General features: G+C 42.7%; 3 protein-coding genes and 1 long non-coding RNA gene across 7 annotated transcripts; 2 read left to right on the forward strand and 2 right to left on the reverse strand.

Annotated features, from left to right (window-relative positions):
• Nucleotides 1-340: 340 nt before the first annotated feature.
• On the reverse strand, nt 341-3215 carry ngb (neuroglobin). The gene is made up of 4 exons (XM_019865501.1): nt 3098-3215; nt 1834-1942; nt 1411-1530; nt 341-1328 (listed from the first exon to the last, which is right to left on the reverse strand). Exons 1-4 carry the CDS (start codon nt 3193-3195, stop codon nt 1176-1178), a joined length of 480 nt encoding a protein of 159 aa, XP_019721060.1. The 5' UTR covers nt 3196-3215; the 3' UTR covers nt 341-1175.
• Nucleotides 1261-3576, forward strand: LOC109513215 (uncharacterized). Its single transcript, XR_002167680.1, has 4 exons — nt 1261-1353; nt 1459-1567; nt 3142-3408; nt 3547-3576. It is a non-coding gene; the product is annotated as an uncharacterized LOC109513215 (long non-coding RNA).
• A 488-nt stretch (nt 3577-4064) lies between these two features.
• Nucleotides 4065-10349, reverse strand: fam161b (FAM161 centrosomal protein B). 3 transcript variants are annotated; one of them, XM_019865497.1, is made up of 9 exons: nt 10147-10349; nt 9356-9582; nt 8802-9226; nt 7902-8122; nt 6435-6553; nt 5629-5796; nt 5455-5554; nt 5220-5383; nt 4065-4992 (listed from the first exon to the last, which is right to left on the reverse strand). In XM_019865497.1, exons 2-9 carry the CDS (start codon nt 9580-9582, stop codon nt 4959-4961), a joined length of 1458 nt encoding a protein of 485 aa, XP_019721056.1. In that variant the 5' UTR covers nt 10147-10349; the 3' UTR covers nt 4065-4958. The 3 variants fall into 3 exon arrangements, with proteins under 3 accessions (XP_019721056.1, XP_019721055.1, XP_019721054.1); XM_019865496.1 differs by having other exon boundaries at nt 7902-8200; nt 9356-9562; nt 10147-10348; XM_019865495.1 differs by having other exon boundaries at nt 7902-8200; nt 10147-10348.
• A 24-nt stretch (nt 10350-10373) lies between these two features.
• On the forward strand, nt 10374-20755 carry coq6 (coenzyme Q6 monooxygenase). Of its 2 annotated transcripts, none has more exons than XM_019865499.1 (12): nt 10374-10444; nt 10889-11023; nt 12141-12199; nt 14293-14419; nt 15370-15500; nt 15577-15684; nt 16955-17017; nt 17258-17365; nt 17940-18142; nt 19341-19456; nt 19742-19908; nt 20569-20755. In XM_019865499.1, exons 2-12 carry the CDS (start codon nt 10891-10893, stop codon nt 20596-20598), a joined length of 1245 nt encoding a protein of 414 aa, XP_019721058.1. In that variant the 5' UTR covers nt 10374-10444; nt 10889-10890; the 3' UTR covers nt 20599-20755. The 2 variants fall into 2 exon arrangements, with proteins under 2 accessions (XP_019721058.1, XP_019721057.1); XM_019865498.1 differs by having other exon boundaries at nt 10415-10781.
• The last annotated feature ends 768 nt before the right edge of the window (nt 20756-21523 follow it).

Below are 21523 nucleotides of genomic sequence, written 5' to 3' on the forward strand. Positions count from 1 at the left end.
CTATTTTGTAATATGTTTTAATTAGGGTTAGGTTCATCAACAGGTGGATTTTGTTTTCTTTTTGACTCTCAACTCATCTTTACTTATGTAGCACTTTCACATAAGACATCATTGCGATAAATTACAACGCGTGGTAAAATCCGCACCGCAACAAAAAATTTAAATATCTGAAAAATCTGATGCGCTTGAAAAAAAAAGACATTTTTGAAATTGGCATCACAAATATGTTAATTGACCCATCAAGCCATCTCTGATTAAAATTTGATGTTGACCAAAAGCGCGATGATACAGATATAGGATGTATAAAATCCCTTTACACTCAATTAGGAGGTCATTTATGTTCAAATCGAAAACAAATGTTTACCATCAGTTGTTTAGTGGCTGCGTTCACAAAAAACACTGACTACAGTGATTAACACCAACAAAGTCCTACTACACCCTTTCGCTGAACATAACAGTCTTGTTTGTTAACAGTCAGATGAAGACAACTGAGATACGTACTCACGGCCTCCATTGAAATGAGTGCCATACACCGTGTAAAATAAGGTGCACGAGGACACCATAACAGTCAGAGATTATGGTAGAAAGCTATCAGTGTGTAACAGTTCTTGTCAGTAGCTGTTGGTAGTTTGTCCGTTGGAAAAAAAACAAAATTGTTATCTGAGCCTTTCGTAAATACATTAAAAGTTGGATAACATACAGAAAACAAATACACCTCGATGAGTATAGTGATGCCATTTTGTTTTGGTCACAATTCGACCCAGAGCTGCCCCGTGTGGGCCACACTAAACTCGTATCACTTTGAGTAGCGTAAATGGAATATTCATCGCTGCGTGACGCGTTTAGGATACATCACATAGTTCACTATGGTCAGAATGATAGAATAAAAGGCATTACAGTATATACAAGTTAACCTTTATGCTTCTTTGCTTTGCTTCAGGGTGGCTGGTTTGGACCCTGCTTGCTAAACACCACTGCAAAGACGAAGTCCGTGATCGGTGGAGTGTGGCCACACCATACATTCGCCTTTGCTCTGCGCTCCCCACTAATGTACAGCAAATGTACAGCAGCAAAAAAAAAAAAGCCACAGCGCTGCCAGTTACACAACCTTGTTCCATGGCAACCACAATGAGTGAAGAGGACAGCAGCCGCTCAGCAGCTCACGCGGCGGCGCTTCAGTCTGCCTTGTCCTCGCCATTCTCAGCCCATCCTTGGCTCATGGCGGCCACCACGATGCCGTACATATTCAGCCACGCTTGACGCATGGCCGCGGTGTAGGCCTGGCCCAAATTGCACTGCAGCATGTAGAGGAGCGACTCCCCCACCACCTGCAAGAGATCCAAACAAACACAAGTCAGTGTGGGCGCCACAGAAATCTGTTGCCCGAATCTTGCTATAAGTTTGTCCTACAGCAAATGACTGTGGGTTGACCCCCACGGCTTGATGCTTCCTCCCCAGGTTGAGAAGAAAATCCCCCAAGGAGTGAAGATCGTCCAGGTGGCTGACGGCGGCATCGATCACAAGCATCACCTGGAATCAGTGAGACCAACCACCAGTGAAGAAAATGGTGGGCTGATTCTCGCTACATTTTGCTTGAGCGACAACACATTACTTTTGGATATTTTTTTTTTTCTAAGGCAATGGGAGAACTTTTTGATTCAGTTGATTCAACACACAATTAACCAAACGGTAACGATCAATAAATTGATGATTGATAATCATTCCCACTCTTACGTAACCCTTTTAGGGACAGCGGTTACAACAGTGGAGAGATGTTATCAGCTTACAGGAGGCATGAAAGGGTTAAAGACACTTTGAGGGCGAGAAGCTGACCTTGGTGACATGCTCCAGGAACTCTGGGCTGGAGAGGCAGTCTTGTGTGTTGCCACAGTTTGTGTTGTAGTGGAAAAGAGTGAGAAGAGCTGGGTCCAGCTCAAAAAGCCTAACAAGGATACAAATCACACATTATTTTACACTGGCACCACACATGGGTTGCCATCTTTCAGCTGTTTTCAGAGAATAACTTTCATTTTGATCTACTGTACAGCAGGGACGACCCACGTGGTGCCCAGAAATGTTCTGTGTTGATATTTATTCTCCCTACCTTGTGAAGTCATTATTGATAGTTGTTGTGAGGAATAATTAGCACGATCAGTGTCCTCATTGAATATTATTAACTATTTAAGCGAGGCCAGGAAAGTAAGCTTTATTAATATAAGCGTATTTCATACACAAGGTAACTCAATGTGCTTCACAGAATTTAAAGTACAACATTTAAAAGCATTTACAGACAAAAGAGTTGAAACATTTAAAAGTAAAGAAGTAAAAAGTTGCTGACTAAAATTACAAAAACAACACACGGTGATTTTCGAAAAATGCATTTTTAAAAGACCTTAACCACAGTTATTGAAAAAAAGCATAGCTGTTAATCTGGATTTAAAAGGTCATTTGAGAAAATGCGTTATTTCAGAAGTGTGTATCCGACCGTATCGCTTCGCATTAATCCGTACCCGAGAAGTTGTTCTCAGTTCAAAAAGGTGACAGCTGCTGTAGAGAATACCTTACATAAATCTTCGAAGGCAAAGTAAATCGTGCAGTTTTAGTATACCTCCCCATTTGACAAGGGTTCAGACCAATACAATGCAGTCAGACACGGCCAAATGGTCAGTCAGAGAATCAGCATGGGGGCAAATCATAGCAAGGTGGGTTTGAATCGGGGGGTATGCAAATATGCAATTTTCAAATGTTTACAGTCACTCTTGCTGCTGACCAGATTAACTGGAAACCACTCCCCTGTAATTTCATAAACCCAACAGTTATGATTCCCAAAATAATGCCACACAAAACTGAAAGAGGTCCTACTACAGACAGAGCAAATTTTCCCCTCCAAATTAACATTTCTAAATCCCCCCTGCACGTGTCAGATTTGGCGGCAAGCGAATAACAATATTAAAGGCTGTCGCCAAGCAACTAGGCAAGCCGCCTCTGGTTTCCGGTGGAAGTGTGCGCGGAAAGGTGATGCTGCGAGGAGTTCCAAACAAAACAAGATGACAAGATCCTTGCGAACCCCGTGCATTCTATCTATTCCCATAGTTACCTGGAAAACATGATGACGCCATGAGGAACTTTATTTTTGCCCAGGCTTTCCCAGCTGCTCCGGATCAGCTCCTTGTCCTTCCCTGACAGCGTCTCCATCCTCCTCGGGGGGCTTCAAGTTCTTCTGGAGGGGAAACACGCAGCTCCTCTAAAGGACAAGATGGCTCGGTTCTGGCAGAGCCATAACACCGGAGATGATGCTCAAGACAAAACTTCTGCACCTGCAAAACAAAGTGGAGCATCAAGTGATGCGGACGGGAGCTGCGGGAGTGAGGACGTGCATGCGCAAAAACATACACACCTTCCCAAAAGGTAAGTCTGAGCTCTGAACTTGTGCACTGTCACTGTGGCTGCTGTCTCCGCTGCTGTCTCCCCCACGCCCCCCACCCCACCCCCCACCCCCTTCCCCACTCGCCTCTCAACGAGCTCTCTCTTTCGCTCTCTCTCCAGTTATTATTCATGCCACAGAAGGAGAAAAGGAAAAAAAAAAGAGAAGATGCATCTCTGGCTTGTGTCTCGCCAGTCAGGCTTCGCGGAGTGAGCCGCAGCTCCTCCTGCGGGTGAGCTCGGGAATGAAAAGTTAATACGCGTTTTTTATGTTGCTATGACACAACTCAAGATTCAAATGTGTGCTTCTATTTCCATAACGCACCATTTTGAGGAGACCAATACGTTGCGATGCTGCTTTCAGTTGTAGTAATTGCAACATGCATGCGCCAATGAATTTCTTTCTACTCAGGTCATGCTTTTAATACTCTGGAACAGGTTGGGAAGGCCTGGGGTTGTTTTTAGCCACGCCCCCTTTCATCAGAGGTGCATCCCTGGGATACGCTGTTCCCATGACAACCGGGGGGGGGGGGGGGATGGAGCCGAGACGAGACAGCCGTGTCACGTGATGGCTGAAATCTCATGGAAGGGCTGCAATGTTCAGCACATCCTTAAGCACTATGTTGTAATAGTTGTCGTCGTTTTTTTTTATCACAGTATCGTGACAGGAGATAATTACATGCCGTTGTTTGGGGTATTTTATTTCAAAAGGTTACTATGCATTCTTGACTGCAACTTACATTCCAAATGCAAATTAACTTGACATTCGGGCAGATTTTCAATGACATTTGGATCCAAAGTCACACAAACTTCAGTCGCTTTGAGGAATGATACACTCACGAGAGGGAGCGCTCAGTATCGCCCATGATGAGTTTTTGATTATGATTGAATACATATTGAGACATTCTCATGTGGTTTTTTTTACAAAAAAAAAAAAAAAATCTGAAATTCCAAGTTGTCAGCTGTATAAGCAAAGCCTTCCACTTGAGACCAGTGTACAAGAGTACAGCAATTGATGTGGGTCTGTGGACTCGCAGCAAAAACCACCAAGCTGGTCAGTGTGACTGCACGAGGATTTATTTAGGTGGCCGCGCGGCTATAGTGACTCGCAACTTCAACCAGGCTATGTGAGAAAAGGCGCTCGCGTCGTCAAATGCAACAGAACGGGGCCTTGCATTGAGTTTTGAAAAGGTTTATTTTGATAACCAAGTGTCCACAATTGTTATTTTTTTAATAGTACAATATCGTATCTACAAACACCTAAAGTATGACATTGTGTGGCTCATTTACATGGTTATTTGTACTATTGTTGCGGGTTTTCCCCTTGGGATTCTATGGTTTCAGATGTTTTGAGATTTTTTTTTTAATTGATAGTTGCAAATGTTGGCGTATCCCATTGTTGGTGTGGTTAAGTAGACATGAGTCATATTTGAATACGGTGTTGTGTTCTAGCCAGGAGGCCACAAAAACATTGTACCGTCTTATCATGACGATCATTCCCCCTTTGGACTGCAACGCCGTTCTCCTCCACATCTTCAATTTTCTCCACCCCCGTCTACATTTTCTTCCCTAAATCAGACATGTTGGGTTAGAAAATGTCTATATTGTAATTATATTTCATTTTTACTTGGCTCCTATATTTTTCTTGTTCCGGGCAAGCCCTGACAATTATGTCATGTCGCATGAGCAAAACCACATGAAGGCTTTGGCCCGTCGATGAACACGCTATTCATAATATTACCGGACATGGTGGGAACACGTCAAGTATGATGAAAACAAGTGCTAAAAATTCTCACTCTGTTAAGCTGCAGTAGTTGTTGTGGACATCTGGGCTTGTGTCACCCTTAGATCTCGACAGCTCCGTGACCGTGCCTGCCTTTTCTTCAACAAACTGCTCTTCTACACCAACTTTCCTCAGCTCGTTCTTGTATACCTGCTCCGCTTGCGCCTTGGCATGTCTCTGATCAAATGAAAATGACATCACAGAAGCACATGCAAGATGGTGGTGATGCGTGTGAACACGCCACTCACCTGTTTCACCTGTTCAAACAAAAGGGGGCGCTTTCGAACGCGAGCCTTCATGTCCTGCAGATCCCGCAAGTAATCACTTGCCCTTTGTCGATCCGCCTCCCTGTGTATGTGATATGAGTTTACAAAGATGTCCACAAACTAGGAGTGGAATGGACTTGCTTGCCCCTCACTCACCGATGGTGGCGCACTCTCTCGTCGTAGACTTCTTTCAAGCTTTTGTGAGGGTCCAGCAACTTGGCATGGAGGGAAACCGTCTTCCTCATGGCCTCAGACTTGCTCTGGTATTTCCTCTGCCAGTCTGCACTCTCCTGATTCTTCCCGTCCCTTATCTCCATGGATTTCCTCCAAAAATCAACATTTTTGTGTCCAAAATGTAATAAAAACGATACTTGAAGCGTCATCTTACTTTTGTAAAACCTAACTAAAATTACTTCAAAAATGTCTTTCATTTTCATCCTTAATTAATATCATGCATGAGCTTTAAGGGTTCATTTTAAATTAATTTATTTTGGTATTGTTGTCTGTCTGTCTGTCTGTCTGTCTGTCTGTCTGTCTGTCTGTCTGCCTGTCTGCCTGTCTGCCTGTCTGCCTGTCTGACTTGTCACATCAATAAGCAGGTCAATACATCAATGTCTGAAAGGCAGGCGTGGGAATCCGTCTGTCTGTCTGTCTGTCCAGAAGAAGGATCGTTTGAGAATTGTAGTTTACTTTATTACACAATGCTTAGTGATCTTTTTTTTTAATCTTGCCCTTGACAAACACTCCAAATATTAAAAAAATCTAACACTAAAACTAACGGCAGCTACATTAAAACAAAGCATTAAAAAATAATAATAATAATAAACTTGCGCTAACAATAAAAACTGAGGTTAACCCCCCCCCCCACAAAAGTCCAAAAATAAAAACGGACTAAAATGGAAATTCCAAAACTGTTCACTCACTCACTCACAAGCCAAAGAAGATCCCGTTTGTGACCTTACCTTATGGCCATGCAGCGTTGCCTTGTTGCATCTGTGATGTAAGTTGGGAGTGTGTCTGCGGACAACGATTTTAGGGCACCACATGACTTACTTCGACTTAGATTACTTTGACTGAGTATCTGTAAAAAAGAAAGAAATAAATAACAATACGAATAAATTAAAAAGGGAAAAATATAAAACAGGCATACATTATAAGAACAGTTTTGTTAAATTATTCATGGTGAGTTTGAGGGCAATATACAATATTTTGGGGGCTACAACTAGACCCCAGACATGTTTAAAAAAAAAAAAAGAATCTGAAGTTTTCCAAATGCATGACAGCTAGCCTCCACTCAGAACATCAAACAATTGGAGTATATCCCTCAATGCTTTTTGTAATGCTGTTTCAATATCATATCATATGGGCATCCCTTTAATTCCAGCCCTACTTAACAAACAAATTTTATGGATCTATATTTTTCTTTTTTATTCTCGAATTAATTATCCTCTGTTAAAAGTCCTCTGGCAGCCCCCCCGCCCCAAACCCCCACAAATCTTCATGTGAACAGACTCAAGAATAGAACATGAAGAAAACTGAACTATTATGTAAGAACGGGCGCACTTTTTACATAATATGTGCATTGGGTACTGCCTGGAAAGACTCGACAAAAACTCCCTTCCCACAAAGATGACATGCACATGGCTTTGGAATAACATTCTGAGGTTAGCTGTAGAGGTTAGGGTACATACAATAAGGAGGTTTATAAATATCTCTCTATGAGAACCCAGGCTCATGTAACATTAGCTTGTTCTATTTTAACTAGCTCCATAAACATCAAAAGACGCAAACAGGATGGGACACTTGTGATGAAGATGATGACAATTATGATGAGGATGATGATATGTGTGTATTTTCTTTTTTTGTGTGTTTTTGTTGAAGCTTGAAAATGGCTTTATGTGTCCCTAAATGTATTGACACTGATTTAAAAGTATTTTTGATTATTTAATATATTTTCTTTTTGCTACCACCTCAGGTTTTTGTCTTTTTTATTTTTTTTTATAAAACATTTTACAATGTTAGGTTCAGCAACAGGTGGATTACCTGAATGTTTAATTCACAAATATTACTAAATATTTAAGTATATCACATGTGATGATGATGATGATGATGATGATGATGATGATGATTATTATTATTATTTCAACAAAACATGATGCGCTACAGAAAAAAAATATGACGGCAGATGAGGAATCAGTGCAAAAAATTAATATAGAAAAGTTGACATGCATCTCTCATTAAAAACTGCAGGATTGTAAAAGTACATTAAATGACGGCAGATGAGGAATCAGTGCAAAAAATGAATATAGAAAAGTTGACATGCATCTCATTAAAAACTGCAGGATTGTAAAAGTACATTACAGCACATTTCATGAATAAGCAAGTACAGTAGAAGAGGAAGTGAGCTCAGCAAGAAGAGGGATGCTTACCTGTGAGTTTTCCGGACTTGACTTACTTTGCCTGGCAGGAAGAGCGGATGTTCTCAGGTAGAAGGGTTGACACTTGGTCAGATCTCTACTTAGTGATGTTTTCAGAACTTGTGTCTGCAGAGCTTTGTGCAGACGGTTGAAATCAGGCACCTGGTGATTGATCTTGGGCTGGAAGCTCGGCTTCTCATCCAGGAATCCCAGCTTTTCCATTCTGGTGCGCTCTGCAATGCGAAATTTGCGCTCCTCGGGATTCTCCTGTTTTGTGGTGCTGAGGTGGGATATCCTACAATGTTCTCGGTCTAACATTGAAAGAAAAAATGTCGAAGATTTTGTCATTTTGTAATGCCGAAAATATCTGGCACATGGGTTTTGGGGGATACAGATCTTCTAATGGATTTCATTGTATAAGTGATCATAAAGTTTAGTCCAGAAATAATTGGCATTTTTGGGGGGGGTGTTGTTTTATTTTCGACACCATCACAATAGATATGAAACAACACATCCATCCGTCAATATATTTCTGTACCACTTCGTAGTCGATGAGCTGGAATCTATCCCAGCTGACTTGAAGTGAGAGACGACAGCTTGGAGTGGTTGCCAGTTCGTCTGGCAGCCATTCACACTCACATTCATACCTAAGGACAATGAAGAGTCTTGAGTGAATCCAACATGGCCTACTTTGGGAAGTAGGGATGCCAGAAAAACCCACGCAAGAACGGGGAGAACACATAAACTCCACACAGGAAGGCCGCAGCCAAAAGTCAAACCCTAAATCCCAGAACTGTGAGAAAAACACGTAAACGGCTTATCACGTACAATTATGAGCCTTTGTCTCAATTCTTTCCTGAACCTCATGCACCATTGTCATCATGCATTCTTGTTGGAAGGAAGCTCTCGTACCTGCTGGCTCTTTGACTTCTTTGGGAGAGGACTGCTGGACAGTTTTTACAGTTTTCTTTTTTGCCTCCTGTGAGGCCTGGTTCAACAGTCCAACCAGCTTCTCCTGTTTTTTTTTCTCTCTCTCTTGGAAGCTGAAAGGCTTCTGAACAGAAAGCAGAAACCTTTTCCTTTGCTCTAAGCCTTGCTTCCTTTCCTCGTCCCTCCGTTCTATCATCTCCCGGTAGAGAGGAAGTCTGACTTGATTGGGGACAGGAAGTGCGCTGAACTTTTTCTTGCACTCAGCCTCAGCCTCCTCCTCTTTCTTTTGCTGCGTTGTTTTGCATGAAACCGCTCGTTCACATTGCTGTGATCGGGCAGGAGACCGAGTGGAGTGTTGCTTGCACTCCGATGAAGATTCCAAGACTGGAGCAGACAACTCCAACAGCCTACAATAGTTTGATAGATAACTGTCAGATGTCAGGGCAAGTGGCAGATCTCCTTCATCCCCATGAGAGAATGAATTATTTACAAAAAAATCACATCTTCTATATCATTCAAATAAAAAAGAGACTTACTTAGTCTGGAGAGGCAGTTTGTTTACATCTTGTGAGAGGAGAGTGTTGTGATGAATCCTGCTCTCCAACTGTTCTTTATGCCTCCTCTCCGTCTCCTGCAGCTGCCGTTGGATCGCCTCGCTCAGGTAACGCAGCCTTTGATGGAGGACTTCTTTTGACTTCAAACTACTTGTAAGCATCATCTCTGGCTCTGACATATTTGTTGGTCTAGAGGGTTGAAATGTCATCTGAAATGCATAGGTTTCACCATCAATCCATCCAGCATTCATTATACATTCATTCCTGCCTCCCTCCCGCTATCCATCCACAAGGGGCAGTCGGAAAGTAATGAACCCAATTCAATTCAAGCCACGAATAACTACGTGTTTTCACCCCTCTGCCTCTGACGGGCATGCATCAATGACATTATATTCTAAACGGCTGACAGGAAGTAAAAACAAGTATTTAAACTACAAACAAGTATTTAAACTACAAACTGTGAAAGTTGTGGTGGGGAAAAAAAACATTATTAGTGTAGCATAAATTCATTAGGCTACAGGTTTCTATCCAACCACCAATGCCACTATCTAGCTTCTCCGTTGGAAAATACTTGCAAATGGCCACTGGAATAAATTTGAAGATGACCACACCCCCCTGCAAATTACGTGTTACCTTGGCAACCAAACAGTACACTCAACTGAGCGCATCATGTGGATATAGAGTTAACTTAGACAAGTGTTACATTAATTGTTGGTTTCAACTTTGATGTGCGAGTTGTCGTTGTAATTTTGAACAGTGCTACAGGTGCTTACCTGAAAAAAAGGCGAGTTATGTATTTCCCTACATCGGGGCTTCTTTGTTCATAAGTCAAGTGAAGAGAAGCAAAATATAACACACTCTGTTACAAAATTTAAAAACAAAAAAACAAAAACAAAACAAAACCGAAAAAGGCATCAAGGACCGCACCGATGTTGGTCGATAATGAGTCTCTGCGAGCGCTTGTCCAAAGCGGAAGCGCGAGCTGCGACAAAGGTCTATCGTGATTGGCTATAAAGCCGGAAGTGAATTCCCATGCCCAAGTTGTCAACACAACATGGCTGTAGTACTGAGGTGACTCGGCTGCTCTTTATCGGACGCGCTCAAGGAGAAATCACTATTTGCATAGTATATTTAAGCGGCGAGGCTTCGACTGGGGAATGTTTATCCTAGTTTAATGCCAGGCTTGTTTAGTTTGAATTCCGAATAATGCTAAACCTTACAAGGGCTAGCATAGCCCGGAATGGGTTCGGGCGCTGTTTAATGGCAGAAAAACGCTCATCCGCAGTAAAAAGTGTTCGTCGAGGACTAGTGTGCGCAGACCATAGTGACGGTAGTGGCAACAATGAGGTTTATGATGTTATTATACCCGGGGGAGGAATGGTTGGAACTGCAATGGCATGCTCCCTCGGTGAGTGACCACATCGAGCTGTCAACATCCTAAACATTGTGTGCGCTGATTAAAAAAATGACAAAACAAATCAGCAGCAACCGTGATATATAGTTTTCCCCTGGCAGGCATGCATCCCAACTTGTCAGAGAAGAAGATCCTTCTCCTTGAAGCAGGAAACAAGAAAGTGATGGATAAGGTCCCTGACAGCTACAGCACCAGAGTCAGCTCTATCAGTCCAGGATCTGCTACACTCCTCACTGGTGCAGTAGGCTACATCACCGTCCTTTGACCTCGAATGTAGTGATTCCCAACCTCTGTGCCGTGGCGCATTAGTGTGAGAGATGTGCTGCAGGAAATTGTCCCATCTTACCGAATGGTCTGAAAATTATCCATTTGCCGTAAAAAAAAAAATAGTATCCTTGAAAACTATGCCAGCAACATATAGTGATATGCAGAGCAATCGATAAAAAAAAAAATAGTATCCTTGAAAACTATTTATGCCAGCAACATATAGTGATATGCAGAGCAATCGAATGTTTTTCCACTAGATGGCAGAAGGTACAATTAAACTGTGAATCCATCTGTTGCCATTACTACAACGGAATCAGAGCTTTATTTGTGTTCAAGGAAACAGGCCCAGCTCTCACACTGGCTCAGTTTGTGAGTAAAGTGACACAAGATCATCATTATTTCAGTTTTTATTTGGTAGTGCGCCGTGTGATTTTTCCAATGTAGAGGATGTGTCTCACCTCAAATAGTTTGAGAAACGCTACACCAATAGTATATTATGTCTTTGGGCATAAATCAAACAGTCAATTTTTACGTCGTTGTTGTTGTTGTGATTTAGCAGGCCTCCTTCTGTACATGATCCTCCTGCTTCCATTTTTGTTCTTAGAGAGTTGACAGATAAATACAATACAAAACAATACATGCTGATTTATATAGCACTTTCACAACAGCTGCAGCTGTAACAAAGCGCTTAACAAAACAGTGAACATAAAGTAAAATAATCAACACAACACAACATAAAACACGGACACTTGTGCAATGCTAAGAAGCTGACAAGTGGTTGTGATAAATCTCTCCTTAAACACTTTTGTACTTATATTCACTCTAAGGCTATTCTCACACCACAGCTCAAGTCATTTTTCATTTTATTACTGTCATTACATGTTTTGTTTTTTGCTTTATCACTAGTACCCTTTTGTGGTGCCTTGGGGGGAGCAACAAACACACTTGGAGAAATGATTTGTTATCCTGACGTCATGCACAACTCGCTACGATAGTGAAATATTTTTGCCCCAAATGTCAGTGAAATTCAGAATTTTCCAACTTAAGCAGTTCCAAAGTCATTGTATAATGTCTCTTTTTCTGCAGGTATTGGTGCATGGGAGCATATCACAAAATGGAGGTGCAAGCCTTATAAGAAGATGCAGGTATGTTAGTCATTCTTTGATGTTGATGCCTGTTATCTATCGAGCTCTAAAGCCTAAAAAAAAGGGGAAAAAAGTAGTTTTTCATACTGTTGCCACATTGCCTGAGTTTTTTTTCTATTTGACTCCATCTTGCTGTTTTTAACTTGAAAATCACTGCACACTGATATTTTCCATGTATTTCTGTCATCCAATAATCATGATACTATACAATTTGTGGAGAGCAAATCCTTTGACATTCCACTTATACTCCAACTTACAGCGAAATGAACAAAAAACTCATTTGTGGTGTGTGTAATTATGCACATGGTATGGTTTCATTTACATTAAATGCTGGGTTCAGCTGACATGTAATTTCTTCATTCCTTTATGCAATGCTTGCCTTTATTAGCAGCACTATTTAAAAAAACAAAAAAAAACCCCGCACACCTTCATCATACGCGATCCAGCATTGGATGACCTAGTTTCTTTTCTTCTTACAACCGTGCTTTTGACGAGGATGAAGTCTTTTTGACGTTTGCAAATTGCTACTCACTCCCCATGTCTTCTAATTATGAAGATTCATGTGAACAAGTGCAGCGAGATGAAAGGTTGTTTGCCGCTTCATGGCAATGGATGCAAGGCTCAACCCGGCTTGTAAGATGTGGTTGCTGTATACCAAAGCCTTGACCGCAGTGTTTCACTCCGGGGCTAAGATGTCATCAAGCTGTGCCTTTTCGGGCGATTATGGCAGTGTACCTCACCCATGATACCTTTTATTCTGCTACTTTTTTGTTTGTTTTGCTTGCTGGATCATAGTCATTCACATCTTAGCCGTAGAAGGGCAAATATGTGCTGCGTGTCTAAGTAACGTTTGCGCCGTGCGAAAACTCTCCCCACTTTTAAAGGAAAGAGAGTTTAAATTCGGCGCAAGGTCATTTTCTCCGAAGGTTGCGAGGAAGTTGTTTAAATCTTGCAAGGAAAGCAATAGTTGCATCGCGTCACCCTTCGTTAAACAAACCCCAAACAATTTCTTTTTTTTTCTTCCCCCTCCTCTTAACCACTTATCTCAAGTTGCAAACCCAAAACACCGTTAGTGGTTTTTTTTAAAGGGTATATCCCCTGACTTTATGGTGAGCTGGAGAGAAAGAGTAGTAGCAGCAGTAGTGTATTACAGCTGAATGATGGGTTACCCTCAGCATAGTTACAACCCAGGAGAGGATTAAGCAAACACTTTCACCCGCTCATGTTGAACTCAAATGGCACTTTCAAGTTTGGAATTGGAATTAAACGGAAACCGATATTATTTACGGTCTCCATACTGTTTACAAACATGTAATTTGTGCGCCAAATAACATGTTTGACCAACTTGTTAAATGCCGCTTAGCCTTTAATTTAATAAACACTTTCACTTGGAGTCTTTTCAGCATTCATTGCAACTTCACGAAATTCTACCTGGCAAGTGTGGCGTTAACCTAACAAAGTCATTAATCTGATTTCGCCAATATTGCAAAAAATATGCGGAGTGCATTTCTTAAGCACTGACACTTTTCAGCATCGCGCATTGAGAATTGCATTGTACTACATTGCGATGTCGATTTAAAATTGATTAATTGTTCAGCCCTAATTCATTTGTATTTCATATTACATTTGCATTTAATGTTAAATTGTTTCAAACTCAAGGTACAATTTTGATTGAACTTAAAATGCGCCATGCGTTTTCATTGAATCATTGTTTACGTAGCATTTAAGTTTCCTACATTTCAATGCAGTGTTAAACTTCAAACTGTGCATCTTGTTACAGTGGCTTACTATGATATTAAATATACCTTTTAAGGAACAAAACCTCTGTCTCTTTTCGCATGCACGCTTAGGCCTACTCTGCTACTTTCTTTTAATGCTGGTCATGATGGCGGCACTTGGAGAGCTAAATATTTTCTTAGGTTGTGCTTTGTATGAGAACTTTCCAAACCACCGTTCTAGATGACTGCTGTGTTGGTGACCTAATCTATTTAACAGGCTGCGCCAAGCTTCGGCAGCAATTTTCACGTGATCATCTCTGCCCGGGGAGGATTAACTTGAGGCGTGACCGCAGGCGTAATGACTCTCTCATTTAGGTTTGGGATGCCTGCTCCGATGCCCTGATCACATTTGATAAGGACAATCTGGAGGAGGTGATGGCTTACATCGTGGAGAACGACGTGGTCGTGGCTGCGCTCACGAAACAGCTGGACAGTCTGTCGGGTGAGCAGAGCAATTACCCAGTCAATCGCATACACAGTGCCCCGTGCCACCGCATTATTCCATCCGCTGGCATTTTTAGTTGTATTCCCGCCATGATCTGTTTATGTTTTTCCATTCATTTAAATCAAAACCTCACATTTTCGGAACTGCCGAGGCCGGCCGGGCCCCGCGAGGACACCTAAAGTGGTCCAGTGACCTATTTAAAGCTGCCATGTGCTCCTTGCCCTGCCACCGCCACTCCGGGCTCAAAAGTGCTGACTGCCTACCAGCAGCGCTCGATTGCTGTTGACATTAAACCAAAATGTTGCAAATAAAAAGCAACCCTGCTATGTGCTTGGCGCTTTCAGTGGCATATTTATAAATGCTTTTAGGCCAAACAAGGGACGTGTGGTCCCCGCTCGGTTTTTTGGCCTCGTGTGCTTGCCATTTGTCTCCCTCTCATGCGGCTCAAAAATGTAGTACGGTACATGAAAAGTGTGCTGCCCGCCAGCTGTTTTCAATGAAATCTCTCTCTCCAATCACCAAAACCCCATATTTAACATCCATGTTCGGTAACCAGTAGCCAATCTGTGGATGGGTCCTGCTCCAAGTCGGCATGAGCAAGCGTAGCTCAGGCTGCTTTCATGTTGTGGGGAGGACCAGCTGCCGGTATTTTAGGAAGTGCAGGACGAGGTTTGATGCAATATCCAACAAGCCGACAGCATGTGCAAAGCGTGGCGTGGTTGGCTTGTAGATAAACACTATTAGTCCATGGCGTGCGGCAGACCAAGGCCTTTAAGATCCTCTTGTGCCAGGGAGAAGGCCGCGGTGTTTTATAACTAGTCCGTGCGCGTTTGTGTGTGCTCGAAGTGACAAATATTTAAAGCGTAATTTAAGACCTAAATGGATCGCTTTGTTTTCACTGGTAATTTTTTTTTCTTTCATTGTTTTCTGCCCTGATCATTCGTCAGATCATGTGCAAGTCAAGTACAGGTCCAAAGTGGTGAAGTACATTTGGCCGACGGCACACCAGGCGGTGCGCTCCGTCCCCTGGGTGCAGGTCGTGTTGGCCTGCGGGGAAACTCTCCAGACCAAGCTGCTTGTAAGTTAGATTTCTGTATTCAAATTCCGAACTTCGAATGGTCTCATCATCTGTTTTATTCCTTGGTGTGTTTCAGATCGGCGCAGATGGACCCAACTCCATGGTGAGGCGGCAATTAGGTATTCCCACAGTCAAGTGGGATTACGATCAATCAGCTGTGGTTGCTGTGCTGCGTCTATCAGAGGTGAATGACGGGCCACCTCCTTTTTTTTCCCCAGACTTGACTTTTTTTATGTTGTGTGTTCTGTTGAAGTGTATTAGAAGAGTAAGAAATATGTGACCCGCATTGCAAAATGAGGCAGAACTCGCTCAGGTAGATTCTGAGATACAAGAAAGTCATGGTTCAGTTGATCAAACTTCTACCCCTTTCAACGACCAAACGTTTTATTTTCAAGGAATAAACATTTTGAAGTATTCAAAAAACGCATTTTGTCAAAGATAAGATAAAGAAGTAACTCTCTAGAAATATAGGTATCCGTATAAAGCATGATGATACCCTTTTGCTAATGATGTCCTCATTTTAATGATTCGACGTCATTATGAGCTACAACTAGGCCAGGAATCTGCAGGATTTTCCATAATCAATCACCACCAACTCTTAAGATAGCAACAGTTGCTATGCTAGGGTTCATGACCCCAAAATACTGGCCTCGAATTGGTCTATTACCAATGACACATCCCAGAGATGCATTCGCCAGTACGCCACAGCAGCCCGGCTAACCGCCGTGCCTAAATGGTGGCCATGTTGGCAGGGGCGATTTTCCCATCAAAGGCAATGCATGGCATTTTGAAAATGAGTCGTAACTTGCTTATTTTCATGACGTTTACTTTTTGGTCAGTGCCAGAGTGGGTGCAATAAATATATACTATAGAAGAACCCCCCCCCCCAAAAAAAAGTTACTATTTGTTGTGGTGAGTCACATGTTGGTATCATCAGCATTTCATTTGGACTGAAACTTTAGTTACTTAAATTGAATCAGTATGACGTAGTGTAGCTGCAAAATTATAACCACACACACTGTTGAAAAAGCACAGTCAAGCCTCTTCATTGGATGTTCTGGGGCACTAGTAACCTTCCCTTCGTGAGGTTTTTGCACCATGCAGTTTTCCCCGTCATAGTATAGAAATAAACATTTGCAGACTGTTGCCTTCAGAAAACCTTTACGACTTTTCATGTTTTAACTCAAACATTCAAACATTCTTTAACTTGAGGCAAGTGTAAAAATCAATTAACCCCATCAAGCAATAAAACACTCTTTTGACGTAATGTGACGGTGATTTTTCACCTGTTAATTTCACATTAAGATAAAACAACTTCATCCATGTCAATAGTAATAAAAACACTAAAAGGCTTGAATGCTTCAATTGCATAACCGCATAGAAGTGACGAATCACAGTTGATGCAGTACTGTCTGGTGGGTGTATGTAATGTACATTATTTCATGTGTTAACAGCCTACAGAGAACAATGTGGCATGGCAGAGGTTCCTCCCAACAGGACCCATTGCAATGTTACCGGTAATGTATTCATATTTTAAACTCTTGTGGGGTTTTTTTTCTCCAAATTATTAAATGTCTGCGATTGGCTGGCAACCAGTTCAGGGTGTCCCCTGCCTACTGCCCAAAGACAGCTGGGATAGGCTCCAGCACGCCCGCGACCCTCGTGATGATGCGCGGATTACAAATTGGATGGATGGATGATGAAATGTATTTGTGGTGTTTGATCAACGTCTATTGTGCATCCTCTTCATGCCGCAGCTGTCGGACACAGAGAGCTCTCTCGTGTGGTCGACCAGTCATCACTTGGCCGAGGAGCTCATGGCGTTGGACGACGAGTGCTTTGTTGACGCTATCAACTCCGCCTTTGTGAGTGTCGATCAAAACAAGGGAGCGTCCCTCAGATCATTGTCGCATTTGCGTGCCGTGTCGCGTGTGTGCTTTGTGTCCTTCTCCTCACGTCCAGTTGGTTTTGTCAGACGTAAACACTTTGTTTTGACCAGACTTGAAACAATAGCAGTATTCCCTTGGACATACCTATCCCTTTCTTGTGTTTGGAGGAACTCCTTTTTTCCCAAGCGGGGCTATTTTTACTGCCCGCTGAAGGATGGGGTCACCACGGTTGAGTCACGTTTGGTTTCAATCCTGGTTTGGTAATTAAACTTGCGGTCTCCCAGTGTCGACCATTACTGCATGGAATGTTTTTCAAACAAAGCTAATTCAACTGTATTGCCTGGCCTGCATCTTCTTTTAATTAGCCGTACTCCCCGGGCCTCGCCAAACCCTTTACTTAGGAAGGGCAAATAACGGCCCTTGCCTGGAGTTCAGCTTTGCTCCAATGTCAGTTAATTTCGTTGTCCAGACTAAACCATATCATCTGTTTTCTCTCTCATGCGCTCTTCTTTCTCTCTGTTTGAAATCCCTCCGCTCGGCGCACCCACAGTGGAGTAACGTGAACCAGTCGGAGCTGGTTGAGACAGCCGGGTCCCTCTTCAGGAGTGCACTCGCCACCATCATGCCCTCTGCGGGTTCGCCTCGCCAGCTGCCCCCGAGTGTGGCGGCCATCGGCCCGAAATCCCGCGTCATGTTCCCTCTCGGCATGGGCCACGCATCTGAGTACATTAGGCACAGAGTAGCACTCGTTGGGTAAGAGGAACTGGAGCTTCAGTTAATGTGTCACGTTTGATGAAAAGTTTCTCTTTGATTGAAGCTGAGGAGTTGCAGGGGTCCTGAAAATTGGAATTGAATGATATTTTGGGGATGCTTTGTCTCATATTTATATAAATACGTAAGACACACACACACACACTGTAGTATTTGTGTGAAGTGTGCCTTTAAATTGACAATGGGACTCTTAAAGACGCTCAAGTCAAGGTACCACTACAGTTTTAACTTCTCCTGTGAGTTTATTTTTTTTTTTTTTTTATTTTTTTTTTTTACAACACGTATGCCAAAAGAGGTAACATTTAAAGAGAATAATATGCACCAGAAGTTATGTGAAGGGGATCTAAAAGACAACACTTGTGTGACAGTCTTATTCTGTTCAGGGTCATGCGTGAGTTGGAGTCCATCGCAGCTGAATTTGGGCGTGACTCTCGACTGGTAGCCAGTCAATCACAGGGCACATATAGACACTATGGACAATGTAAAGTCTTTAATCAAACGTGCATAATTTTGGAATACCCGGAGAAATACTTACACAAGTACGTGGCAAGGGAGAATATGCCAAGGGCCAAACTGCGACTCCAACCAGAACCGCTGACTTTTAGGGCAGAAGCGTGTCGCTGTGCCATCTGCATGAGGCCAGTCTCCTCACAACACACTTTGTCTTTCTTCATTGCTGGTGGTTAACCCTTTCAGGGACAGCGGTGACTACAGCGGACAGCTTATAATGTTTGCTGCTGTAAATTGCGAATTTCTCCATTGTGAGACAAGTAGTTTTTTTTTTTTATCTTATCAAGTTTACGAGGTGCATGAAAGGGTTAAAATATTAGGCTCCCTGCCTAAACAATTTGGCTTGGTCATATTTGCATTGAGCAAAAGATTGTTGGCAAGTAAATGGCATGTGCATTCACAAAGGCTTTTGGATGCCAACAGTTTTACCCTTCGGCGCGTTATTTTATCGAGGAAAATTGTTTCGAAATCTGAACCAGGCTTTTCACGATTGCGTTGTACTTTTATTCGGAAGAACGTCCTGTGTGTGTGTGTGTGTGTGTGTGTGTGTGTGTGTGTGTGTGTGTGTGTGTGTGTGTGTGTGTGTGTGTGTGTGTGCGTGTGTGCGTGCGTGTGTGTGTGTGTTGTGGGTCGTGTATTTGTAGAGACAAGCATCTGTTTGTCTTTCCAGGGACGCAGCCCATCGTGTCCATCCTCTGGCCGGTCAGGGAGCCAACCTGGGCTTTGGGGATGTGGCTTGCCTCACACAGCTACTCAGCCAGGCCGCCTTTAACGGGAAGGACCTGGGTCAGTGAGAGCTCCAAACAGACACGAGCACTGTAACCAAAACTCGGTGGTTTCCCTTAAACTATTTTCCAAAGGCCCGTCTCACATGCACGCTGTTGAATTATAAAAAGCTTCTTGTTTGATGTTTTTTTTTCCCCCTCTTTATTCATTTTTGCCAACAATTCAATGTTCATTGCTTTTCACGGGATATTGTGTCCCCCTCCACTTCCCCTTCCGAGGTTAAACTTATATATTGCTTTGATGCCACATTGTCAGTTTTTAACCCCCAATTGGTTTATTGTCTAGGAGCAATGCAGCACCTGTTAGAATATGAAAGCGAGCGCCAGCGGCACAACCTGCCCATGATGGCCGCCATCGACCTCATGAAGCGCCTCTATTCCACCAATACCGCCCCTGTGGTTCTCCTCCGGACCTTCGGCCTGCAGGCCACCAACATGCTCCCGACACTAAAAGTAAGTTCACCTCAAGCTCGCTCAACCTGGTCGCACCAACCGTCAACCTATCCAAGCTAAGCTCCGCCTCCGCGCTCTTTTGCGATTACACGTAGCTTCAATTCAGCGGTGCCTGTAATTTCCAGGGCTCCGAACGTGCTACTATGGCATCTAAGTTTAGCCCTAAATTTAGTGTTACCAAAAGCGTGTGGGTGGGGTGCAACGCTGGCACTCGGGCAGTGGACGGCGGTGGTGGCTTGTGTTTTCACACCCCTTTTATTACCGACCACTCATGTGAAATGGCTTTATTCGCTACTAAGTGATTCAGACCAAAATTGTTGTGAGGAGGACACACACTTACAGAGCCGTGACAAAGTATTTGCCCTCGTCCTGAGTTCAAATTTGTGTTTTATTTTTATTTTTTGGGTTGTTTTGGCAAGACGATTTGAATAACTCCCAAAGACATCTTTAGTAAATATTAAATGATAATTGCATGAATATCATAATGTAACTGAGCACCTCATTTGCTGAAGCAAGAAATCACTTCACGGAAAGATGTTCCGAATAGGACAAATCCTTTTTTACCGGGCAGTAAATCAGACCTTTTTTCAACTTGGTTCACGGGGGTCTGCCAATTGACAAGCGTCTGTAAAAAAGATGCTTCCTGTTTTGCTTATGCAGGAGCAGATCATGGCGTTTGCAAGCAAGTGAGCCAGCTGACCATTAAGTTCCCGCACATATCAAGGGGTCTGTTCCATCTTTGTATTCAGTTGGGTTTCCTCCAGTTGTAAATTGTTTGATTCAATTTGTGCATTTGTAAAAATGTTGCACAGCAACTAAGTTGAATAAAGATTTATTTTTCATCCTCTTTTGGGTTTGTTTTGTCTTCGGGCTTACAGAATCATGTGTCCTTCAAAATCGTTCTTGTGTAAAAGTGAATCATCTCATCGATACGGACGTTAACGTTTCACATAGAATTCCGTTTTGACCGCTTTTACTACTTGTGTCTTTGTGATGAAAAGCCTCACTCTTCACTTCATTTCGACTGCATAATCACGACTGACAGACAACAGTGCTAGTGCTACTGCTACTGCTGTAAGTATGCACTTTTTTCCCCCTCCTTCTTTCCTCTGTTCCACTGGGGTGACTTGTCTTCATTTTCCTCAAGTTGTTTTTTGTTTTTGTTGTTTTTTGCTGCATCTTCCTGAATGAAATGTCAGTCAGAAGAAGTTATAGCTCATTGCATGAGGAGGGGGAGCAGCCGAAAAAAAAAGAGATTTTTGTATTTGTGTGAATTAAGGACTGCAGCAATATTTGCTTGAAATCAAAGAATCAATCCGGTACTCCGTTTTCCTCCCACATTCCAAAAACATGCATGGCAGGCTGATTGAACACTCCAAATTGTCTCTTGGTGTGATTGTGAGCCCGAATTGTTGTTTGTCTGTGTGTGCCCTGCGATTGGCTGGCAACCAGTTTAGGGTGTCCCCCGGCTACTGCCTGAAGACAGCTGGGATAGGCTCCAGCACACCCTGTGACCCTTGTGAGGATAAGCGGATCAGAAAATGGATGGATGGATGAATAGTTTTGCCCTTTGCTGCATGTAAAAGTAAAATCATATAAATTCTACCGGTCAAGT

Source organism: Hippocampus comes, unplaced genomic scaffold (genome assembly GCF_001891065.2).
Source record: "Hippocampus comes isolate QL1 unplaced genomic scaffold, H_comes_QL1_v1.1 scaffold443, whole genome shotgun sequence".
Taxonomy (NCBI): domain Eukaryota; kingdom Metazoa; phylum Chordata; class Actinopteri; order Syngnathiformes; family Syngnathidae; genus Hippocampus; species Hippocampus comes.

Excerpts from the sequence above, each read along its gene's own strand:
- ngb (XM_019865501.1), bottom strand. The coding sequence starts at position 3,195 with ATGGAGACGCTGTCAGGGAAGGACAAGGAGCTGATCCGGAGCAGCTGG. Across the intron at positions 1,943-3,097 it reads GGCGTCATCATGTTTTCCAG|GCTTTTTGAGCTGGACCCAG; the intron begins GTAACTATGGGA and ends TATCCTTGTTAG. Across the intron at positions 1,329-1,410 it reads TCAACCCACAGTCATTTGCT|GTGGTGGGGGAGTCGCTCCT; the intron begins GTAGGACAAACT and ends GATCTCTTGCAG.
- fam161b (XM_019865495.1), bottom strand. The coding sequence starts at position 9,582 with ATGACATTTCAACCCTCTAGACCAACAAATATGTCAGAGCCAGAGATG. Across the intron at positions 8,201-8,801 it reads AGAAGTCAAAGAGCCAGCAG|ACCGAGAACATTGTAGGATA; the intron begins GTACGAGAGCTT and ends TTTCAATGTTAG. Across the intron at positions 5,797-6,434 it reads CAACGCTGCATGGCCATAAG|GAAATCCATGGAGATAAGGG; the intron begins GTAAGGTCACAA and ends TGATTTTTGGAG.
- coq6 (XM_019865498.1), top strand. The coding sequence starts at position 10,580 with ATGCTAAACCTTACAAGGGCTAGCATAGCCCGGAATGGGTTCGGGCGC. Across the intron at positions 12,200-14,292 it reads AGCCTTATAAGAAGATGCAG|GTTTGGGATGCCTGCTCCGA; the intron begins GTATGTTAGTCA and ends TCTCTCATTTAG. Across the intron at positions 17,018-17,257 it reads GACCCATTGCAATGTTACCG|CTGTCGGACACAGAGAGCTC; the intron begins GTAATGTATTCA and ends TTCATGCCGCAG.